General features: G+C 40.9%; 2 protein-coding genes across 17 annotated transcripts in view; both read left to right on the top strand.

Annotated features, from left to right (window-relative positions):
• The first annotated feature begins 249 nt into the window (after positions 1–249).
• On the top strand, positions 250–19,979 carry ube4b (ubiquitination factor E4B, UFD2 homolog). 2 transcript variants are annotated; one of them, XM_084367641.1, is made up of 29 exons: positions 250–576; positions 1,772–1,991; positions 3,343–3,478; positions 3,868–3,955; positions 4,302–4,446; positions 4,536–4,761; positions 5,003–5,485; positions 6,724–6,828; positions 8,603–8,744; positions 9,156–9,256; positions 9,444–9,558; positions 10,490–10,573; positions 11,128–11,184; positions 11,744–11,860; positions 12,068–12,166; positions 12,256–12,369; positions 12,654–12,852; positions 13,218–13,356; positions 13,448–13,547; positions 13,739–13,866; positions 14,025–14,123; positions 14,344–14,579; positions 14,671–14,797; positions 14,935–15,079; positions 15,350–15,484; positions 15,640–15,831; positions 16,832–17,006; positions 18,494–18,640; positions 18,836–19,979. In XM_084367641.1, the coding sequence occupies exons 1-29, from the start codon at positions 553–555 to the stop codon at positions 18,898–18,900; spliced, it is 4,143 nt and encodes a 1,380-aa protein (XP_084223767.1). In that variant the 5' UTR covers positions 250–552; the 3' UTR covers positions 18,901–19,979. The 2 variants fall into 2 exon arrangements, with proteins under 2 accessions (XP_084223767.1, XP_084223768.1); XM_084367642.1 differs by lacking the exons at positions 5,003–5,485; positions 6,724–6,828 and having other exon boundaries at positions 252–576.
• A 967-nt stretch (positions 19,980–20,946) lies between these two features.
• kif1b (kinesin family member 1B) overlaps positions 20,947–22,204 on the top strand; it is a 60,975-nt gene continuing 59,717 nt past the window's right edge. For 9 of the 15 annotated variants that reach the window (XM_084365933.1, XM_084365940.1, XM_084365937.1 and 6 more), the window contains exon 1: positions 20,959–21,228. The gene's annotated coding sequence lies outside the window, so the exon portion shown is untranslated. Of the gene's footprint in view, positions 21,229–22,204 lie in introns of all 15 variants that reach the window. The other 6 variants (XM_084365945.1, XM_084365947.1, XM_084365934.1 and 3 more) reach the window with 2 other exon arrangements.

A 22,204-nucleotide genomic window follows, 5' to 3' on the forward strand; every position in this document is an offset into this window, starting at 1 on the left:
GAAGCGTACAATAAAACCTGTCTGTATTGACCTTGTGCCCCTCACTGAGTTTATAAATAACTCCAGGGTGTGCTGTTTATTTATTTAGTTATTTATTTTTAAAGACAGAAAATGAACCATAAACATGAACCTGATTAAATTAGAGGAGCATGAACAGTGCAGACCGTTAGATTACCACCTGAACATATATAACAGGTGAATGATATATTTATGTGAAGCCTCTCACCTCCTCCAGCAGGCTTGAAGTCACGTGACACTGTGTAGAACCAAAATGGCCGCTGTTGTATTTTGACGTATAATAGCCAGCTACTTTTCTTTTTGTTTCAATCTTGGTAGAAAACTAGCAAACGAGAGACTTTGCGGAGGATCTTTATCTTGCCACCCTCCGTAAACCGGTGTCCTAGTTTTTATCTTGAAGACAATCAGGACTGACACGTATTTGTTGAAGGAGTTAGACTATGCATATTTAGTTCTAATACAGGCTAGCTAGCTGGCTCTGGCTGGCACACATTAAAGCAGTTGAAAGTGAAATAGCTAGCTAACTTAGCTGCGATGGAGGAGTTGAGCGCAGATGAGGTAAGGTGACAATGGAACAAAGGTCGAAATGAGTGCCGAGAATTAACGTAGCTGCGTTTTGCTAAAATTGAGACTTTCGTTTACAAATTTCTTCCTTTCCTTCGTACCTCATTTCAAATGGTCTTGCTACTAGCCGACTTGCTACTGAAGCTAACCTAGCTCAGAGGCTAGCATAGTCTAAACTGAAGAAAAGCATTCGCGATGAAATCCCACATTTAGCTCAACACCGGCATACATAAATGCGTGTTAACCAACGTGACCCATTTTGTATTTATTTAAAAGAGTCATTTAATGTTGCCGAGTGAACCAACTAGAAGTTGGATGTGGGTCGTACGTTTCTGTCACCGCTGTCAGGACCTTAATTTAATTTAGCCGGGGCACAATGCTAACTTGCTAACGTAATGCTAGAAGCTGTGCACAAGCTGGTCCGTGGATAACATTGTTTTCATGTAAAACAACATAACACAAATTAACACGTCGGCTTGTTTTTATCTGGCAGATGTCCTCTACACTTTATATTTTGACAGATAACGTTGAATTTTGTTTACTGAGTCGATTTGGCATATCGTTGCCGTAAGCTAGCTGTCAGCTGCTAACGTTGTTTTGCTAACACAAAAATTAGCCTGTGAGACGACTCAGCATAAAAAACACACCGGGCCACCATTGTGCAATGAACTGTGGGCCGACTATGTGGCCACTGAGCTGTTCCTCTTGAACCATCCACTACATTTTATTAAAAACATTTCGTCACCATGTACCCGTATTAAGCTACTTGATAAACTCGCAACCGAGCGTGCAGATTTACTATCGTTGATGTCCTCACGTACGAGCTCCATTAGTGCTCACATCTGACTCAGTTCGTAATGTAGGTTACATTGTGTGTACTCGGCGAGGCCCGTCTTAAATTTAGACCATGTTTCTACAAAAACGATGAATGAAAATCGATCATTTATCCCGACGTGTGTATTGTCTGGGGCTAGTGATCCAATATAGGGAATAAAAATAAACTTATCCCCTGACATTTCCTATATTGTCCAGGCTGATTGTAACAGCCACTTAACCAGAGATTAAACACAGTGTCTGGCTAATCATTTAATGGTCTATAAACATTTTAACTTGTCCTTATACATGCTTACTTTTCAGTGAGATTTCATTGTACTTCTTGTGTAATAATCTGCTGGTATAATCATTCAAGATTCGCAGAAGGCGACTGGCACGACTTGCAGGTGGACAGACATCACAGCCCAGCACCCCTCTCAGCACACCCCTGACATCCCCACAGAGAGAGACTCCCCCTGGACCGCTCCCAGGACCCTCAGGTGCCGGACCCCAGCCCCTGCCACCAGCTGCCTCTCAATCATTGGGGCTCAATGTCCACAGTGGTACCCCCGCCACATCCCCTATGGGAACCTCTGGTAAGAACCAAATACATCTACAGCTTTCAGTATACATTTAGCCATTTCTGTTTTTTGCTGTGCCATTATTGTTATTGCAGGCAACCATTTAAGGTAAACCTTAACTTTAGGTTTGATGTTACCAGGAGGTCAGGATCCAGTCTGCTTTTTCTGGCTGTCTCCGTAGTTATTGTTGTCAACCTCTTTTGTAATCTATATTCTGACCTCATCATCCTACTCAAATGAGCCTGTGACATATTGTCTTTGAGGCTCTGAAGATAAACAACAACCACACTGAAAGGGACCTCTTTATATTTATGACCTTGATATTTGAGCAGCAAGAACCAGTCATACACTCTGAGTGACGGCAACACAAACAGCAGCAGCTTGTTGTGATCAACAATGTCCCTGTTGGGTGACATTGTGGTAGGCCTGCTGCACAGAGTGAGAATTGATGCTTTCTTGTGCTGCTCTAGAAAACACACTAATGAGCCTTGTATGGACACAGTGACAATTTCCTGGGATTCTTTGTTGATATTTGGTGATGTTGCTACAGAAAGCTACCGTGTAGGGCCAGTGCTACTTTCAAGAAATTGTTGAAATGTTTGATTTTCTTCTTCGCAGTTACAAAGGCCTTGATTGCATGTTAATGCGTTAAATATCACTTTGATGGAGACAGTGTATACAGTGTATATCTGTTCTGTTGGTAATCATTATGATTGTTGTGCAACCATGAAGAAGTTAACTCCAGCTCTTCATCCACACTAACATCCTGAGTGTTAATCAGCTGTTTCTCTACCCGTTTGCATTAATCAGGGCTGTTGATCTTAAAAACAATAATCTGCTCCTTTGCTAACCCAGTTGTTTTTCCATAAAGATAGTCTTGACAGAAAATATATTACTTAAATGGCTGCTTAATCATGTCTAATCTGTATAGTTTTCCTTGTAGGTGCTTGTGAAAGTTCATTGGAAATGGACAGAAAAATAAAGGCATCAAAGCATCAAGAATATAAAAATGAAATAAATCAAAAACAAGAAAAGACGTGACAGACTAAAATCCAAGGCTGCACAGGCTGCAAGTATAAAAGCCATGATAGAGGAATTTTTAGAGGAAACTTAGAAGAGGTTCTTCCAAGTGTGTGGGCTTCACTTGCAGCGACTCCAGCAGTCTGAACTTTTATTTGAAAAAACCCCACAGGAAAAGCAAGTAAACATCACACTTACAATCTAACTTGAAGCCAGGCCCGCAATATAACACCTATTTCAGAACCAATAAGGACAATTCTTAAATCAAAATATTTTTTATTTATCCACTTTTATATTCTTTGTACCTTAAAGGTGCTCAGTTGTGGTGTTTTCTTTTCTTTTGCAGGGGTGGCGTATGGTAGTCAGAGCAGCGAGGGTGTGAGCTCCCTGTCCAGCTCCCCCTCCAACAGCCTTGAGACTCAGTCCCAGAGTTTGTCCCGATCGCAGAGCATGGACATTGACACTGCCTCCTGTGAAAAGAGGTGAGAATTTTCTCATTGCATATTTAACTGTCCAGTTCATAAGCTTTAATACACTAATGGAAATACAGCTAAAACTATACTGAAATCTATGTTTTGGGTCTCGAATAGTCCTCTCCTCTGGGCTTGAAAGGAGACTGTAAAACACAAAGAAATTCTGGAGCAACTTATGATCCTTTTGATGTTACTTCAGAAAGTTACATTCTTCCTTGTTTGTTTGTAGCAAACATTAAAGAACTATAGTCTTTAAGAGCATGGCCACATGTTTTGCTCTAACAGGATCTGCTTATGTAGTTAGTTGTAAAAGACAATACAGACATCGTGGTTCGAGTGTTAACATGGTCTACTTCGGGATGAAGACGGTTATTAACTGCACCTACATCTTTTTCCAGCATGTCCCAGGTGGATGTGGACTCAGGGATAGAGAACATGGAGGTGGAGGACAGCGATCGCAGGGAGAAGAGGAACTTGAGCGATAAGGTAAACAGCGGCAGTGAATATTACCCAAAAGAGAGGGTCTCTTCTCCTATTTTTCTTGGCCTATGTGACTTTGATCATGCCCTTTTTGAGATCAAGTGAGTCTTCAAATTAGTACGCATGAAAAGAGTCTTTGGGTGTTGACCCGAAGGTGATCAGGGACTTTCCGTAGACGCTGTTCTTGGTTTCATTTTCATTTATTGCGGTTTATTGATGCATACCTGACTCCTGATAGACCGGAATGATCATGTGATAATGCTGACTAAAGATCATCCGTTTGGCATTTACTCTGCTATAGCTCTATATTGTGATTAAACTGTCACTTTAATGTTTTATTTCTGCACCTCAGGAAACCTCTGCAAACTCGGATGTCTCAGAAGAACAGGCTCTGCAGCTCATTTGTAAGATCCTCCGCGTATCGTGGAAGGAGCAGGATAGAGATGTCATCTTTCTCCCTTCACTGGCTGCAGAGTTCCACCAGAACCCTAAAGATGGTACGTCACAGCACGCCGTCTTTATCTCAGTCACCATAACGAGCTCGGTTTGATAACTTGACTGTTATTTTTTTCCTCCCCTCCTGTAGTATACTCTGACTTCAAAGACCTGATCGGTCAGATCCTGATGGAAGTCTTAATGATGTCCACCCAGTCACGTGTCCACAACCCCTTCGCCAGCTTAACCGCCACCTCTCAGCCAATTGCAGCAGCCAAATCCCCCGACCACCGTCTGACACTGGTGCAGCCCTCCAGTCAAGGTGGCAGCCCCATGGGCCCCAGTGCAGGGTCCTTTGGAGCCAGCTCTCTGTCCAGGCAAGTACCTTGACTCAGTATTATGAGTTCTCACTCTAAGAGACATATCAAGACTCTAAATAGGCCACCCGCACTCCTCCTCAAACAGTGTGCTTTATTGATATTTAATTGGTATCATGTGATCGGAAACCATTGCCATTTGTTTTGTTTTTTTCTGATTTGGATTTGATCATTTCTATTTTTTAAGAATTTGTTGCTAGATGAGTTTTACCAATCATCGTCTCATCAATGTTGTCCACAGTCTGTATGGGTGTAGTATTCCTCACTCAATGGCTATGGATGCAGCCAAGAGGACCTCCCCATCTCTCCTCTCTCCTTCCACACCCTCTGTACCTTCCACACCCTCTACCCCACAGTTCATTGTTCCTCCTAGCCCACCCGCTACTACTACCACCCCAAGACACGTTCTCAACCCTCCTTCTGCCCCCATGCCCATCTCCCAGCGCTACCGGCCTTACTCAGTCACTTCTCCCTGGGGGGCTCCTTCCCCGGTTAGTCCGGGTCCCAGAGGATTCAGTTTCTTTGGACCCTCTCCTAGCCCTGCTGGGCCTTCTGTTCCTCCCAACACCCCAGTTCCTGTCCCACCACCTAGCCCTGTGTCCCGCTCCTTGAGCTCACCAAGGGCTCGCAACCAACCCTCCTCCACACCACCTGCGGTGGTGCCCCCTTCACCCAGAACGAATGCCCGACAGGCTGCCTTTGCTGCAAGGATCCCACCGTCTAGGTATCTCATGTGCCATGTGCATGTCAGTTTGTGGTGACAGCAAAGCAAACATACTAAAACCTTAACTTTTAAAGAGCCAGATTTGAGAGTCAACTTAATCTTTGGCCAGATACCTTTTGTTGTCTTCTTAATTTTCATGCAGTCGGTTCTCATTTACACAAGCTTATAATGATCTCAGCTGGATACGATTTAGACTGCTAGTCTAAAAGTGATGTTTTTCCAATCTTAAGAGAAAAAGAGTTCTCGCAGTAACTCTGAAAAAATATATACACTGTCATCAGTTACAAATGCTCCAATGGTGATTTAGATAAAGGAAATTACAGAAATATATAATCAAACATTTCAAGCTCCATATATCTTTAATTAATTTTGAATTGCATCACATGAGACAAATATGCTAATATATGGCATGTCCAGACAATAAACAGGAATTCTAGTCTTATTATTTGAAGTTCCCAGGCTGCTTACATGTATCATTTTAAAAGATTTAACTCAGGTCTGTCTAATCAGCAGCCTGCAGGCCACCTCCAGCCAAGAAGATTCCTCCTAGTGGCTCTGCATACATAAATCTGATTTATGGCAAAGTATCTAATCTACATTTAATGTGTACGTCCATGTATGTGTCTTACAGATGCTTATAGATGTGCTAAGTCACCATATACTAACTTTTGAAAAACAATTTTTTTTTAAACTACATTCCTTTGCATTTGTTTAAAATGTCTGGCACATCTACATTTTCAGTTTGAAATCTGGCTCGATTGACTAAGCAGCTGAATGGCCCTGATCTAACCCCTTTGCAAAAGAACTAACACTGGACATAGTTTAACAAACATGTTTTATAGCTCCCACGCTGCTACTTTGCAATATAATTCTCGAGCAAATAAGATGTGGCTTACGCCTCTTTGCATTGGCTTGCTCAAGACAAGTTGTGTGAGTGATTGTGACATTCAGTTCAGTTATCGGTTGAAAAAATGTTCTGACAGTGTGTTAAAGCTGCAGACAAAATGGCATTAATGAATATTTTAAAAAGAAGTAGCACAAGAAGTAGTCCTGAAGCGAGCATGCAACCCTCCAGCATCCTTTCCTTAGTGCTCCCTTCTTCCTCGTCCTTTTTTCTTGTGACTTTTTACCATTCCACATTTGTCTTCATGTTTTTTCACTTCACCTCTGTTTGCATATTATCCTCTTCTCTTTGAATCTTTACCCTCACTCCTCCTGTCTCTTCCTTGTCATGTTAGCCCCTTGTCGTTCCTGTTCTATGCCCTCTCTGACATGTCTCAGGACAGCAGTGATGAAGATTCTGAGGAGGAGGAGGATTTTTCAAGAGTTCAGTTTGGGTCCAGGTACACCGCTGCACGGTGTGTGCGTGTTAGTGTGTGCTTGCTCAGTTACTTGTCCACTGCATGTTCCAGTGGACCCAGGAGGCTTAACACTAACTGTGCACAAACACACCAGGGTAGAGTAGTGAAAAAAAAAAAACGATGTATCTTAAGCTTAAAGAGTGCTCTAACTTTGCGCTATGTGTTTTGGTCATCAGGGGTTTTGACATAAGATGGCATAACTATAACTTTTAGGATAAAATGTGGCTGTAAGTATAAAATACAGAGGTAGAAGTCCAAATGATGCATCAGCTTTCAATGTGGTTTAGGTGTGCCAGAATAACTGAAAATATTAAATAGTTCTGTAACCCTCAACCTTAACCCCCCCCACATATTTCAAGACCGCTCCAGTCCTAGTGGCCCCTTTTTTATTGAGTAAAGTCGATTTTGAATTCCATTTTTACAGTTGTGTGAGTATAGGCGGTGTATTTTTATGTAATTGTACCCACCCCAAGCAAGGATCTTCAACTCTGAAAGAGCGTGTAAACTTAATGGAGAAATTTTCTATGTATTTAACCCCTATAGTACAGCATGAGACTATTATGCCTATAAAGGCTAATCGCAGTAACTATACTAGCTATGAAACTGAGAAAAATGGCTTCAAAGTTTTTTGACTCCAGCCAAATACATTATAGGTAGAAGAGCAGCTATGTTCTTATTAAATATGTATCCTTCGAACCATTTTCATGTCTTAATGACTGTAATAATGCAGATACTGCACTCTCTTTGTATTACCTGAAAAAAAACGGTATAGGTAGTATAATGGCAAAGTTCAGAAAAACCACGGCAGAGTGCAGTAACTACACTAACAGCTGTACTGCCTTGGTTTTTGGTTGATTATTGTAGTTACTGCAATTTACATCGCCTTTGCTCTGAGATGGAGCAAGACTAAACTTAGAAATGTTGTCACAACATAAAACAGACATTAAAGAATTCAATTTCAGTCATATTTTGATTCTGATTTGTTACTTCGCTTTGGCATTGTAGGGCACTGTGATGACTGGAACTGTATGTTATTAATTTAACGCATGTGTGTAATCGTTTCGAGAGAAAAGGGAGTCTGATTTCCTGCTCTATAGGTATTTGTTTGCTACTGAAGTGTATAAGTGGAGTCCGTCTTCACAACAGCAAAAACAAATGCTCTAATTTAAAGTTTTGTGAAACTTCCATCTCGTATTTATTCAAGAAAAAAGCGGCATGGTGAATCAAGTTACATTCTTTAACAATATAACTTGTTGTGTCAGTTTCATTTGTCACTTCAAGAACAATTGTAACCCACAGTAGAGGTGATATTCCTGTACTGCCTGTGTTTTATGAACAGAAAATAAAGATTATTACTTTGTAACGTTTGTCGTGCTGTGAAGCAACGCCACAAATAGGTTTTGCGATTACAGCTGACCACTAACAGCAATTTAAACTGTTATCACCGTATATGTCAGTTGAATGTGGCAAGCTGAATCCTAATATCAGCTTCAAAGACTTGCAGCTTTTGAATATTTAATAATGATCTTTTTTTTTCCTTATTCAAGAGCCCAGTACTGAGATGATGCTGCAGTGCCATTACTAATGCCCCATAGTTTGTTTCTTTCAGGACCCTTGAGAGTGGCTTTGTTAACCATACATACATGATTATGTTTGATGCCAACGGTATATCTCTCGGTGATGGTACAGGGATGTTTTCTGTTCTTTAATAAACCCGCCTCTGTCCTTGTTTTTGTGTTTCCCTTTTTGTTTTTAGTCTTGGTGCATGTGGAGGGGGGTTGTCCTGCGATTCAGCCAGCGACCGCTTCACCATTGAAACATGCAAAGAGACAGAGATGCTGAACTACCTCATTGAGCGTTTCGACAGTGTTGGCATGGAGGAGAGGAAAGCTCCCAAGGTAACTGGCTGCCTGTTAGAAAAAAAAAAGGGAGAAATCAACTAGATCATATTCAGGTGATTAATGCAAAAAAAAAAAAGTGTTCTCTGCCCTTTTACTGAAAAAGACTACCTGTTAAATTGAATTTTTTAAGATTATAGTGATCCTCATTATGGTAGCAGCCGAAAAGGTCTTTTCAGCTTGTTCACTGTGTCTAAATTGGTTGCAGAATGTCGTGAGGACAGCAGAACAGTCTGTACTTCAAAGACTAGCTGCAGGCCAGATGGTCTGCCAATGAGTGAAGGTTTAGCTCGTCAAAGAACACTGTGATTCAACAGTCTGGAGAGAGCTTCTGTGAAATTGACAGCAGACAGTTTTATCGCACCTCTAACCATTTTCCCTCTTTCTTTATCCTGTCCATTTTTCTCTCAGATGTGTAGCCAACCAAATGTCAGCCAGCTTCTCAGCAACATTCGCTCTCAGTGTATTTCCAACGTTGCCCTGGTCCTGCAAGGCACCCTGACCCAGCCTCGGTAAGAAAAGCCAGCCACACACCGTGACAATTTTGGGTTATTTTCTTCTTATCTGGCATTATATTTGTGTTACGTTCTGTTCCCTTTTCGGTTCAAGTCTCCATAGCAACTGCTCTTCACCTCGACTCTAGACACATTACTTATTTATTTAATTTCAACACAATGCTTGTCTGTTTTCTACACGTAGGAGCCCTCTCCAGCCGTCTTTGCTGGTACCTTATATGCTGTGTCGGAACCTTCCGTATGGCTTTATTCAGGAGCTTGTGCGCATAACCCATCAGGAGGACGAGGTGTTCAAACAGGTGGGAAGCATGTCCGTCCATTTTTAATACATGTTGAGACTTACTCACTTAGGCTGAAACCTATCCCAGCATACAGTGAGGGCAGGAAGAAGTGCAAGATACGCATACGCATTCCTGTGGGTTGATGGAGCTACACGGTACTGACTTTTACTTTGATAAAAAAACATAAACCAACTCTGTCTACACAAGTAAAAATGAGCCTATGAGTCAGCCATTCACATGAATGTAATTCGAGTGATGGCATGTTTAGGTCTCTAAAGTACCTTAACAGTTATGAAGAAAAAATTATAATGGAATAGAATAACTTTAGTCCACAAGATTAAAAAACAAAACAAAAAAACATCACATAACAAAACAAGGATCTCTCAACAGTGCATTCATTCGTGTAGTTTCCAGCTTACAATCTCATATTTAAGTTTACTGTAGTTTGTTGACAACATTAATTGCATTTTGGGATAATAGTACCCTTGTAGATCTTTTTCTCTGCCAGGGGTACAAGACGAAAAAAACATAGAAAACATTCCCACCTTCCACAAGTTAACATCACACTGATGCATTGCTAGGACTGCAAAATTAATTGAAATGTTATTTTAATCGCAATTAAACTGTAATTTTTGATAAAGTTAAAATATATAGAGAAAACAGCATTGCAGTGAAGTACTGTCATGCTACAGAGATGACCTGGCCTTCGAATCTTGTAGGCCAGGTCATCTGCTACAAATCATCCTCGAGATGTAAGAAAACATGTTTGTTTGGTCGACTTCAGCAAATGACACATCATTTTTTTTAATTCTCGAGAAAATGAAAAATGCTATGCAAAAGTGATCATTTCCACCAATCATGAAGCAGTTACAGTATCTGTGAACAATAATCGCAAAATTATTTATTTTAACTGTTTACTAGCCCTAATGTTTACTACCTTGTTTTTCAGATCTTCATTCCCATCCTCCATGGACTGGCTCTTGCAGTCAAAGAATGTTCCTTCGACAGCGACAACTTTAAATTCCCCCTCATGGTAAGGAGATGTTGTCCTGGTCTGACCTGCTCTGTAGTACAAAGGCAGGAAGTGATCCCTAACGTGGCTAAAATTACATGATGGGATGTACATTAGAGCAGCTTAAAGAGGTCCTGACAGCCTGTCAGACAACCGGCCTGCTCAGTGGATAGACAGCTCCAGATGTTCAGTATATGAACCCTATCATGGTGTGATGCTTTTCTTGCTAATTTGACGATCTAGAAATCCTGAGTCAAGTGCTGTCTGCCACTTAACATCCATGCTGTCATACACATAATAAAGAGCTATTATATGATTGAGACTGTGAATTTGGGTTAAGTAGTTGATTTTCAACGGCCTTTGTCATTGGAGTGTTGCTGGTTGCTTGTTAGGGATCTTGTTGGTTTTAATTTCCTTTTTTACAAATGTAACAAGTAAAATAATGACTTAAATAATCACTCAATTGCTAATGTTATGAAAGTTTGGTGTTCGTGCCATGTACTCCAAATGTGAGTTTGAGGAAAATCTCGATTTGAAGGCATTGTTTCAGTTGTGCTTTGTTTTTGTTTTTACAGGCATTAGCTGAGCTTTGTGAAATCAAGTATGGAAAGACTCATCCAGTGTGCAGTTTGGTGAGTATACATTTGGATGGCCAAAGCCTCATTTTGGTACTTTAGATGTTCATCATTATGTTGTCATGGCTCAGATTATTTAGGCCTTTTATTTCCCTAAAAATGTGTTATTCTATTCTCAGGTCTGGTAATTGTCTTTGTTGTTTATACCTCCATCCAGTTGACATCAGCACAGAAAAATGTGTTACGCGTATTTTATTCATGACACCAAGTCTAAGACAGAATTCCCCTGTATGAAAAAGTACTGGGCCTATATTTAGCAACAAAACAATCTCTCCAGAGTTCTTTGAGTTTATATTACTTGGTTGCTTGTTCTCTGTATGATAATAAATTATTATTTTTTAATATCTTAACCACTGCTTAATTTTAAGACACATTTAGCGTTTCTAAGCGACTTAAACTGAGTGAGCTGGTAGGAGTACATTGTGAACATCTGCGGAAGACAATGAAAAGCACAGACACACAGATACAATTCAATGGGTGATAGGTTTGTTAATAGCCCCACAAAAAGTCTGTGTACCCCTATGTAATATGTGTCTGTCGTGGCTCTTCTCTGCAGGCGACATCTCTGCCTCTATGGTGTCCCAAACCTCTGAGCCCTGGTTGTGGGAGAGAGATCCAGAGACTGTCCTACCTGGGAGCCTTCTTCAGCCTCTCTGTGTTTGCTGAGGATGATGTGAGTTGCCTAATTACTTAAATAATTACCATAACTCAGAAGCACCAGATTGTTGCCAATTTGCAATGTATTCTCGTGTCTTAACGTCCTGCCAAAAGCTGAGAAGTGTCTCAGGAAGGAGAGCAGACTGAATCCAATACTACGTCAAAAGAAAAACACTGCAAGTTCTTTAATTAATCTTTAACCCAACAATTTTCTTTTCTTTAGACCAAAGTAGGAGACAAGTATTTCTCTGGCCCAGCCATCACCATGGAGAACACGCGAGTCGTCAGCCAATCATTGCAGCACTACCTGGAGTCAGCAAGGGTGAGTGTCGTCTTTATCATGCATGTATACAAAATCTGTCCTTGCGTGTATGGAGAAATTTGTTAAAGTGACATGTCATCTTTTTTTAGGGTGACCTATTCAAAGTTCTCCATAACATCCTACTAAATGGAGAAACGCGCGAATCAGCTCTTAATTACATGGCAGCTCTAGTCAACTACAATGTGAAGAAAGCCCAGATGCAGGTAAGTTGCAAAAGTTATTCAATCCAACATAATTGATAAAAAGTCATTTTGATTTACCAAATTGGCACAAAAAATTCAATTAAATAATTCAGTTTGATATTTTTAATTGTCTGCACACAATTGATTTGTTAATTTTTATTATGTTTAAAATGTTGATAAATGAAAAATAGAGTATAAAAATTATGTTCCCCTATTCTCAAGTTTTTTTTGCTTGTTCTCATATTCAGGTTGTAGGTTCAGCTTTTTCAACTGTTCTGAATTCATCCTCTTTTCTCTTTTCCTAGACTGATGACAAGCTAGTGTCTGCAGACGGCTTCATGCTCAACTTCTTATGGGTGCTGCAACAGCTGAGCATGAAGATCAAGCTGGAGACGGTGGACCCCTACTACATTTTCCATCCACGGTGTCGCCTTGTTGTCAGCCTGGAGGAGACGCGTCTGAAAGCCACCATGGAGGAGCTCAAGAGCTGGCTCACTGAACTGCGTAAGTTGACATAAATTAAAATAAGGAGATTAATGATGGTGAGGATGTGAAATGAGTCTAATGTTTAAGTCTGCTGCATCATTCATAGACTGCTGCCACTTCGAGAAATCTGTTAATTGCTCGTGGAGAAGCCATTTTGCACACTTACTTATATTCCAAGTGATTCATTAACATGCTGAATTACAATCTGTGAGATCTGTTTTGTTTTTTTTTTCTTGGAAGTGATCCAATTAATCTGATGATGAATCATTCTTGTTACTGTCTAGATAATCCTTCTGCCCCTGCTTTATTTGTAGTCATCTCCAAAATGATACTAGTGTGTTTCTATCATTGAAATAATGGATTTTATTTGTTCACATGGACAGATGAAGATCCCACCAAGTTCTCAGAACCCAAGTTCCCCACCGAGTGTTTCTTCCTGACGCTGCACACCCACCATTTGTCCATCCTGCCTAGCTGCAGGCGCTACATCCGCAGGTTGCGAGCCATCCGCGAACTGAATAGGTACACACACGCACACACCAACGTACACACAGAGGTATTAATAGCATGCTCAGTAGATGTGTATCTAATGGTGTTTTTTTCCTCATGTTAGGACTGTAGAGGAGCTGAAGAACAGTGAAAGCCAATGGAAAGATTCTCCCCTGGCAAGTCGACACAGAGAGATGCTCAAGCGATGCAAAACCCAGCTCAAGGTCAGTTCAACATCCACTGTCTTCCCTTCATTGATTGATTAAACCTTGAACACTGATTTAAAGGTACAGACCTGCAAATCCTCTTCTGTCACATTACTGGACTCGCTGTAAACGCTGAACCATGCAGGATTCTATGACAAAGCATATTTACACAGATGTGATCCTTACTGTGTGTGACTTTGTCCTGTCAGAAACTGGTGCGAGCCAAAGCTTGTGCTGACGTGGGCCTTCTGGATGAGAACCTGCTCCGCAGATGCCTGCAGTTCTACAGCACAGTAATTCAGCTCATTCTTCGTATGGTGGACCCTGCCTACCCTAAGTGAGTCGCCTTGCAACTGACGCATCATGTTACTTTTTGTTGTGATAATGATGTAAAAGGAACAGAAGTGCTTCTTTTTTGTCATACTGTGTTTGACTTCAGAGTGTATTATACATTAAGATCCAAGTATCATATTTGTTTCTTCGTTCCTTGCACAGCATCACCCTGCCACTGAACCCTGAGATTCCCAAAAGCTTTGCTGCTCTGCCTGAGTTCTACATTGAGGATGTGGCCGAGTTTCTGCTTTTTGTTGTGCAGTAAGTTTATCGTCTTGCAAAGTTGTCCCACTTAGTCAGCCATGTCAGTAAAATGTCTTAAAAGAAATGAAAATATAGATTATATTAAGTGTAAGCCATACATTAATCAGTGAACTATTAATGTGTTGACCAGCACACAGAAGCTAAAGCTGAAAGTGACATATAAGCTGTTTTCAGTCCTGTTTGTTTCCTCCACCTCATCCTCCCTCCCTTCTCCCAGGTATTCTCCCCAGGTTTTATACGAGCCGTGTGTCCAGGACATCGTTACCTTCTTGGTGGTGTTCATCTGCAGCCAGAACTACATCAGGAACCCCTACCTTATCGCTAAGTTGGTGGAGGTGCTGTTTGTCACCAACCCTGCTGTGCAGCCTCGTACTCAGCGATTCTCTGAAATGATGGAGAACCACCCGCTGTCTGTCAAACAGCTGGTCCCCGCCCTTATGAAGTTCTACACCGGTGAGTTCTAAGTATACTACTAGTCTTCTTGGCTGTAAGGTCTTCGTCCCCTTTTTTCCTTTTTGACTTAACAACTGTCTCCTCTGGTCAGATGTCGAGCATACTGGTGCCACCAGCGAGTTCTATGATAAGTTCACTATACGGTACCATATCAGCACTATCTTCAAGAGTCTCTGGCAGAACCTTGCCCACCATGGCACCTTCATGGAGGAGTTCAAGTGAGTTTGCTTTGACAAACGTTATTTGTCATGTAAAAAAACCCACACAATTTAAGTTTGAGTCAGTGGCTGTCTGACTTTGATCGATTCCAAGCTGACTTGCTCCTCTATCTTCTTTCATGCTTCCTCCCCTCTAGCTCTGGCAAGCAGTTTGTGCGCTACATCAACATGCTGATTAATGACACCACCTTCTTGTTAGACGAGAGCCTCGAGTCCCTGAAGCGTATCCACGAGGTTCAAGAAGAGATGAAGAATAAAGAGCAGTGGGAGCAGCTCCCTAGGGTCAGTGCTCATACAGTACTTATAGGGTCTTTTAATATTTACCAGGTATTACATGCATTCAGATAGTTATGATTAAAATATGTCCTAAATAAAACAGAGAATTGAAAAGACTTCCAAAAGGAAGGGATAAAAATGGAGGCAGGAGAGACAAAATGTTAAGAAAGTGGTTATTGGGTGAACAGTGTGTCAGTAGTGGTACAATTGGCAGAAGGTAACTGTTGAAGATTATTTAAGAACAGTATTGTTTTGTGTTTCCCTGCAAACTTTCAGGAGCAGCAGCAGAGCCGCCAGTCCCAGCTGACTCAGGATGAGCGGGTGTCTCGCTCCTATCTGGCCCTGGCCACAGAGACGGTTGAAATGTTCCACATCCTCACCAAGCAGGTCCAGAAGCCTTTCCTCAGGCCTGTGAGTGTCGCTGCTCCACACAAAGTGGTCACATTTTAAGTTGATATAAATTCTTTTTTATTCGTGGAAATATATTCTCAATTAGGCGACATCGTCTTAATTGGGCATTCTAAGTCTGACGAGCTTTTCTAAACTGCACCATCTTTCTCATACAGGAGCTAGGGCCTCGTTTAGCCGCCATGCTGAACTTTAACCTCCAGCAGCTCTGTGGGCCCAAATGTCGGGACCTGAAGGTGGAGAACCCCGAGAAGTACGGCTTTGAGCCCAAGAAGCTCTTAGACCAGCTGACCGACATCTACCTGCAGCTAGACTGTGCCCGCTTTGCTAAAGCAATTGCAGATGACCAGGTTGGCACAGTTGATCACAAATACAGTATTTTTACTCACATTTCAGGCATTTCGTTGTGTGTTCTTCCTACTTTAATGATAAAACACACAAGAGAGTTTGTTGTAATGAAAAATGGTCATGAGAAAAGGCTCCAGGCCATTGTGGTAGATCATCACATTCCTGGTCGTATTGCCATTAAGACTCCAGCATGAATTTTCTGTTGTACTTGGTGAATGTAATACAGTGTTTTTACCCAGGTTTCACCCAACCCATTACACCCCATTAATCATGAATACCCACTTATCCCCAGATGGTTCAAACAGGAAGCAGTTAGGGACAGGGGTTAGTTGATTTTAGTGTGTAAAGTGAACATTTTCAAGTGTTTGATTGCTTTCCACTTTGTTGTTCCAGAAGAAGTGTCAGTGAAGTACATTACATTTTGATAGAACTATAGTGGTGTCTCTGTGATAGGGTTTACAAGCCTTAAGGTCCATTTTTGCTGAAAAGTTGAAATGTCGATCTGCATCATATATCTCTTAAACAATGTCCAGCCAGAGTAGCGAGGTCTTCTTTGCCCCATTTCCTTGTGGGTGCCTGCTTGACTACTGCTAATAGAATTTTTAATTAGATGCTGGTCCTCATGTAGAATTTTGTAGTGCTACTTGTAATTGACTTAACACAAGGAAATACTTTTTTCCTTTCTATTTTAATGTTATTGGAAGAGAGCTTTGGCAAAGTAAGAACTAAGTATTGACTGTAAGCACTTGACAGTGAATGATTTGTTAATGGAGAATACCTGTGATACCAGTTCATCTTCTGCTTGGCCAGCATTGTTGTTCATATTGTAATGTTGGGAGCTTGTTGCATACAGTCTAACAACCTATGAAGAAGTGTGCAAAAACTGTTTTAAGTCATAAATATGACGACAGTAACACAGTTAATGTACTTTATACTTGCATCATCTCAAAGCTTCTGTCACAGCTCACTGATCATTTCCCATCACTTTTTGTCCGTGTGCAGCGGTCATACAGCCGCGAGCTCTTTGAGGAGGTGATCTCAAAGATGAGGAAGGCTGGTATTAAGTCCTCCATCGCCATTGAAAAATTCAAGCTGCTATTGGAGAAGGTGGAGGAAATAGTCGCTAAGAACTCCCAGTCTGAGATGGACTACAGCGACGCACCTGACGAGTTCAAAGGTGTGTATGTGTGTCTGTCTTTGTCTACCGTATGTTTAAGCAGCATACGTCTAACTTTTACATCTGTGTATTCAGAAGAGGTAACTGTACTTAAAACTTTCTTTTGTATGTGTTTTACTATCAGTCTCATGTCATTAGAAGCCCCATAAGTCTGTCTTGAATACCTGAAGCCTATTAAGACAATTAGTCAAATCTCCTAAAATGAATAAGTTATTATTAAGGTCCCCAGTATTTCCCATGATGTATTAGTTATGAATAATAAAAATATAATAAAAGAAAGAGTCATCTTGCCCTGCTTCTAGCATTACAGTGAACATAAACATGAATTGTTGTTTTGGTGGTTACCTTGCCCACATCTAGTAAGCCACTGGCTCTTTGGCCCCAAGCAGAAAAAGTCACTTGCTTAGAAAACTGGTGTGACCTCATGTCAGCCGGTGCAGACAGACAGGATCTTCAGCAGCCTCTGTTGCTGTTGAGTTCCAGACATTTGCAGGGGATTTTACAGATCATAGAGGTCATATAGACAGCTTAGAGCAAGGATATCCTATAACCACAGACTTAATATAATCTAGAACAAGAACGTGGCCCACATACCTCCTTTGATTCCCAGTTATGCCAGCCAACCCACCACGGTTGATGGGAGTGTGCCGTACAGCAGGTTGGAGTATCGGCTTTCTATGTGGTTAAAATCTGCCATGCCAGGTTTTATTTTTGTAACTTACAAGCCCTACTATAACAACCCTGTGACATTTCAATATAGAGGACACTTTATCGAAAGCACTTAATGAGAATTTATTGGATATTTTCTTTACTGGTGTTTTGATAGGTGCACCAATATTGCTGTCATATATAACACATTTATTTTTTCAGCAGTTGAGGTTCAGTATGTGACAAATGTTTGAAGCCATGCCTTGCCTGGTAGTAATATTGAATTTAATTGTCTTTTTGCTTGTTCTTACAAAAGCCTTTTTTATTTTAGGTTGTTTTGTTTTATTTTCCTTTAACTTATTCTTAATTTTAACATTCACACTAGGTTAGTAGTATACAGCTGTTAAAAAAATTATTCAAATTTGTATATATCTAAAGTCTAAAGTTCAGGTATTGGAATAGGAAAAGGAAAAATTATATTGGTACATCTCTGCTTAATTAAAAAAATCCAGAGGGTAGATTAACAAGCTGGTAGCGTTCCCATTTTCAAATGAATGCAAAACATTTGAGTACTAACCTTTCTTCAAACACAAGGAGAAGCCTGTTGAGAAAGCTATGATGTTTGTTTTGCCTCTTTAAATAAAAAGGAAATGTTCAAAGGGATATGATGACAATAGCTGTCACTGTGATGAAACAACAGTGCCAGTGCTGCTGCTGCAGAACTCCCTTTCTGTGCCGCTCAGAAGCATAAAATCAAGGTCATCAGTTCAAACTTGTTGGATATTGTTTTCGAGAGTGTTTGGGTCTGAATCTTAAATGTTAGCGTGACTTTCTTACAGACCCACTGATGGACACACTCATGACCGACCCCGTGATTCTGCCCTCGGGGAACATCATGGACCGATCCATCATCCTGCGCCATCTGCTCAACTCCCCCACTGACCCCTTCAACAGGCAGCCGCTCACAGAGAGCATGCTGGAATCAGGTAAACCCACCATGATGCTTTTTCACCAGCGATTGTGTAGGCAAGAGAAAGTACATTTCCTCCTAAGAGCATCAAAGCACTCGCTGAGTTTTAGGTTCAAGGCAAGTGATTTCAGTACACCTAAATGTCAAAAGAAATTACCGCCTGTCAGTTTCTTAGCTGCTCCTCACAATCCTTGTTTTTTTAATTCTACAGTCCCTGAACTGAAGGAGAGGATCCACGCCTGGATGAGAGAGAAGCAGGGCGGACGGCCTGTCTAAGCACCACATGTCGACATCATCTGGCCTGCTAACCATCATCAAGGGATCTGTCCAAATCGCCTGACTTCAGTGTCACTTCTACCGATGACAACAAAAAAACAAACATTTGGAATGGGAAAAAAAAGGAGACCTGATTTGATTTTTATTCGCATTTACCCTTTTTGTCTCAAACCATTACCATGGTTCTAAAAACGAAATATAATAAAGTTAAGACTTTTAAGTTTTTTCTCATGAGTTTGTGTATATATATATCAAAATATATACATATATTTAACAAGAGTTAGTTAATGCATTATAATGCTGCAAGAATACGTTTCCACCACCGACACGTTTACCAGCGAGGTGCATAAAGTCACTTCATTGATCATTTTTCCTTTATAGTTCTCATTTTGTTTTGTAATACTCTGTATGGTGGCTTCATTAAAGACGTGATTTGAGGGAGAGGGATGGGCATTACATTTGGGAGAGTGTGGGTGGGTTCTGATAAAATGACTAGCTCTGAGTTTTCATTATCAAGACTGTGACAATGAGTCCACATAATGTATGCTGGTTTCCCAGAGCTAACAGACGCACAGTTTGTGCTTGTAGACGAAGTTCAGAACTGGGAATATCCATTAAGGATGTAGCTTAACGTAAACTGATCCATAATGTCAGCTTCCTTCTTGAGTACCGTAGGAAGATAAGCAGTGGTTTACCAAAATACAGTATGTTCAGTTGTTCCTTTTTTAGTCACATTTTCCCTGCTGACTTCGATAGACTGAATTTACTTCTTGTGTGTGCATGGCCTCAAGTCCAGAACCTCCTAAGCGCCTCATGGACAAATAACCCTTTTTAGGCGAAGTGGAAGGAAAATGAGAGAATGTAGCATGAGCACCAGAAACACCATTTTAGGGAGCACACCATTTAAAAAGTCTGCTCTTCAGAACCACTGACATCTCACCTCCAGATGGTCTCTTTCAAATGGCACTGTACCTAACTTGACCTTGCTGACCTTAACTGTACAGGAAATGATTTCCTTTAACCACATACCTGTTTTGGAAGCTAGGATTTTGAACTGAAATAAATGATGATGCACATTATTTCACAACCTCGTCGCTGTTTTTTCCTCAGATTGATGCTGCAGTGGTTTTGTTTGGGCGTTTTTGGACGAAGATTTTTTTCTTTTTGTAGTTTGACTATTAAAAAGAAGAATTGTGTGAGAGTCCTTTTTGTAAAGTGAGTGAAAATGCAGCACTTCAGGTGAGTAAGTAAAATAAAATAATTGGGGGTAGGCTTACACTTGAAGGTTTCTCAAAAACTAACTGCGTTTTTTTTTATGTGCATAGGTGACTTATTCCACTTCTTGGCAACACAAAATCTATGTTTTGAAATGTGGTTTGTTCCCAAATGTATAAGCTTAGTCATTCTTGTACTGTAACTGTTATAAACTAATGGATTAATCTTGGCAATTGTCCCAAATTTATTGGCAAGATATTAAGGGTAATCTGGTGCAGTAGATCCCGAGACACAACAATGAAACCTCAGTCAGTCTCAAAGCTGTTCACATTTGTTGCACACAATGAAAAACCTAAATGCAAAAAAAATTATACAACGTTACCTAATTAAAAGCAAATTGCTTTCAATAATGATTTAAAAAAATATCAAAATAAGCGTTTTTTTCTTAATGAAGGTAAAATATGCCTGCATTCATGACACTTACTTATGGCATATACACTTTTTAAAATTCAGAATAAAGGATAATATGAAGATCACTGAGTTTAATACGTTTTTTGAGACACGAGGATGTGATATGCGTCCATCCCTCACTAGACGGCGCTCTTTGCGGTGACCCTGGGTGTTGCGGTGACAGCGGTGCGGGGAGCGGTGGGTAGAAATCCTGCAGTGTGGCGTCACGGTCGAAAAAAAATATAAACCCCGCCTACTTCCGACTTCGGGGACCACGATTGGCTCTGCGACACATTAGTCACCGGTGTCTCTTCGCTCATTGGCCCGTCGGGCTGTCAGTCAGCGCGGTCGAGAGGGAGTTGACGTAATCTCTTCGGTAAATCAAGGCAATCTATCAATTCTTCTTCTCGCTTGTGTGCCGATAGACGTCCGTCTGTGTCTCTACTGGAAAATAAAGTCGTCTGGGAGGCACCGGTTGCAGCCACAGGTCCATGCGGCGGAGGATACCGCTATAATGGGTGTTTTTCACCAAAGTGGACTTAATAACAGTTTTCGTGCTCGCGGATTCAGATAAAAAAAAAAAACAACACACCTTGACGCCCGCTAGCTAACGTTAGTTCTCGCCGCTGTCCTATGGTGTTGTCCTGGTGAGAGTCTACAAACGTGAGTATAAAACGTTGAAATAATGTCTTTATTTTTATGTGAAATGTTTGTCGTTCACAGGGTTGATATTACTGATTTATTCCAGGCAGTTGTTGGCGGCTGGTGATGAGTTATCTGTATTAGCTAACGTTGGTAGCCTCACACGGTGCCTTTGCACCGTTACATAGCTCTGGTCGCGATAACAGCTTTACATTCCTGTTTAATTTATAAAACATACACTGTCACTTGTCTTTCGACCACGGTTTCTGTCTGTGGTCGGGTTGTTATATCCGTCAGAGACACCGGAGGTTAGTTAGTTCCGTTTCGTGCCATGGACTTGAAGACACAGCACTTAACGTCTCGTGTCTTACCGCTCGCTAACATTAAAAATATAACGGTTAGCTAGCTAGTGTTTAAAACAATGCACACATCAGGATTTATTGTTAAATCCATTAAACCTCGCCATGCAGGGTGAACCAGGAACAATGCGTCCAGTCTGTGCTGCTAAAATAAGCATGCAACTCCTCCCTGCATTACTCCTAAACACACAGCCGCCGAGGATTAGCCTACTTCCTAACATCGGCGAATTTGATTTTAAAAAATGAATTTTTAAGCTGTCTGTCTGTGTTGATGAGGCACACAGGCCCATCTCGCAGCCCCACTGTAGCCCTCACCAAATAGGGGTAGATAGAATTTCATGGGCGTATGCTTTAGCAAGTATGGCTGACTGCAAGGACATGGAAAAACATGAGATACTTGGCATATGTAGTCACCGGCTGCGGGATATATAGCTTTTATAGATTGTACACATTGAAAAGTTGTGTTTCTGATTTAAAAAAATATATATAATGTTGTTTATGCAGGGCAATTACTGCATGCAATTTTCAGATATTGTATTCATCAAACGCATTTAGCATATGCTGTAGAAATATATGAAATGCATCACCTTGCATCCTTCATTTGAGTGTTTGATATCTGACTGGCTGCTGTTTACATA

Source organism: Pagrus pagrus, assembly GCF_965226575.1.
Source record: "Pagrus pagrus genome assembly, chromosome: 11".
NCBI classification, from domain to species: Eukaryota; Metazoa; Chordata; class Actinopteri; order Spariformes; family Sparidae; genus Pagrus; species Pagrus pagrus.

Excerpts from the sequence above, each read along its gene's own strand:
- ube4b (XM_084367641.1), top strand. The coding sequence starts at position 553 with ATGGAGGAGTTGAGCGCAGATGAG. Across the intron at positions 3,956-4,301 it reads AGAGGAACTTGAGCGATAAG|GAAACCTCTGCAAACTCGGA; the intron begins GTAAACAGCGGC and ends TCTGCACCTCAG. Across the intron at positions 13,548-13,738 it reads GATGCAAAACCCAGCTCAAG|AAACTGGTGCGAGCCAAAGC; the intron begins GTCAGTTCAACA and ends TTGTCCTGTCAG.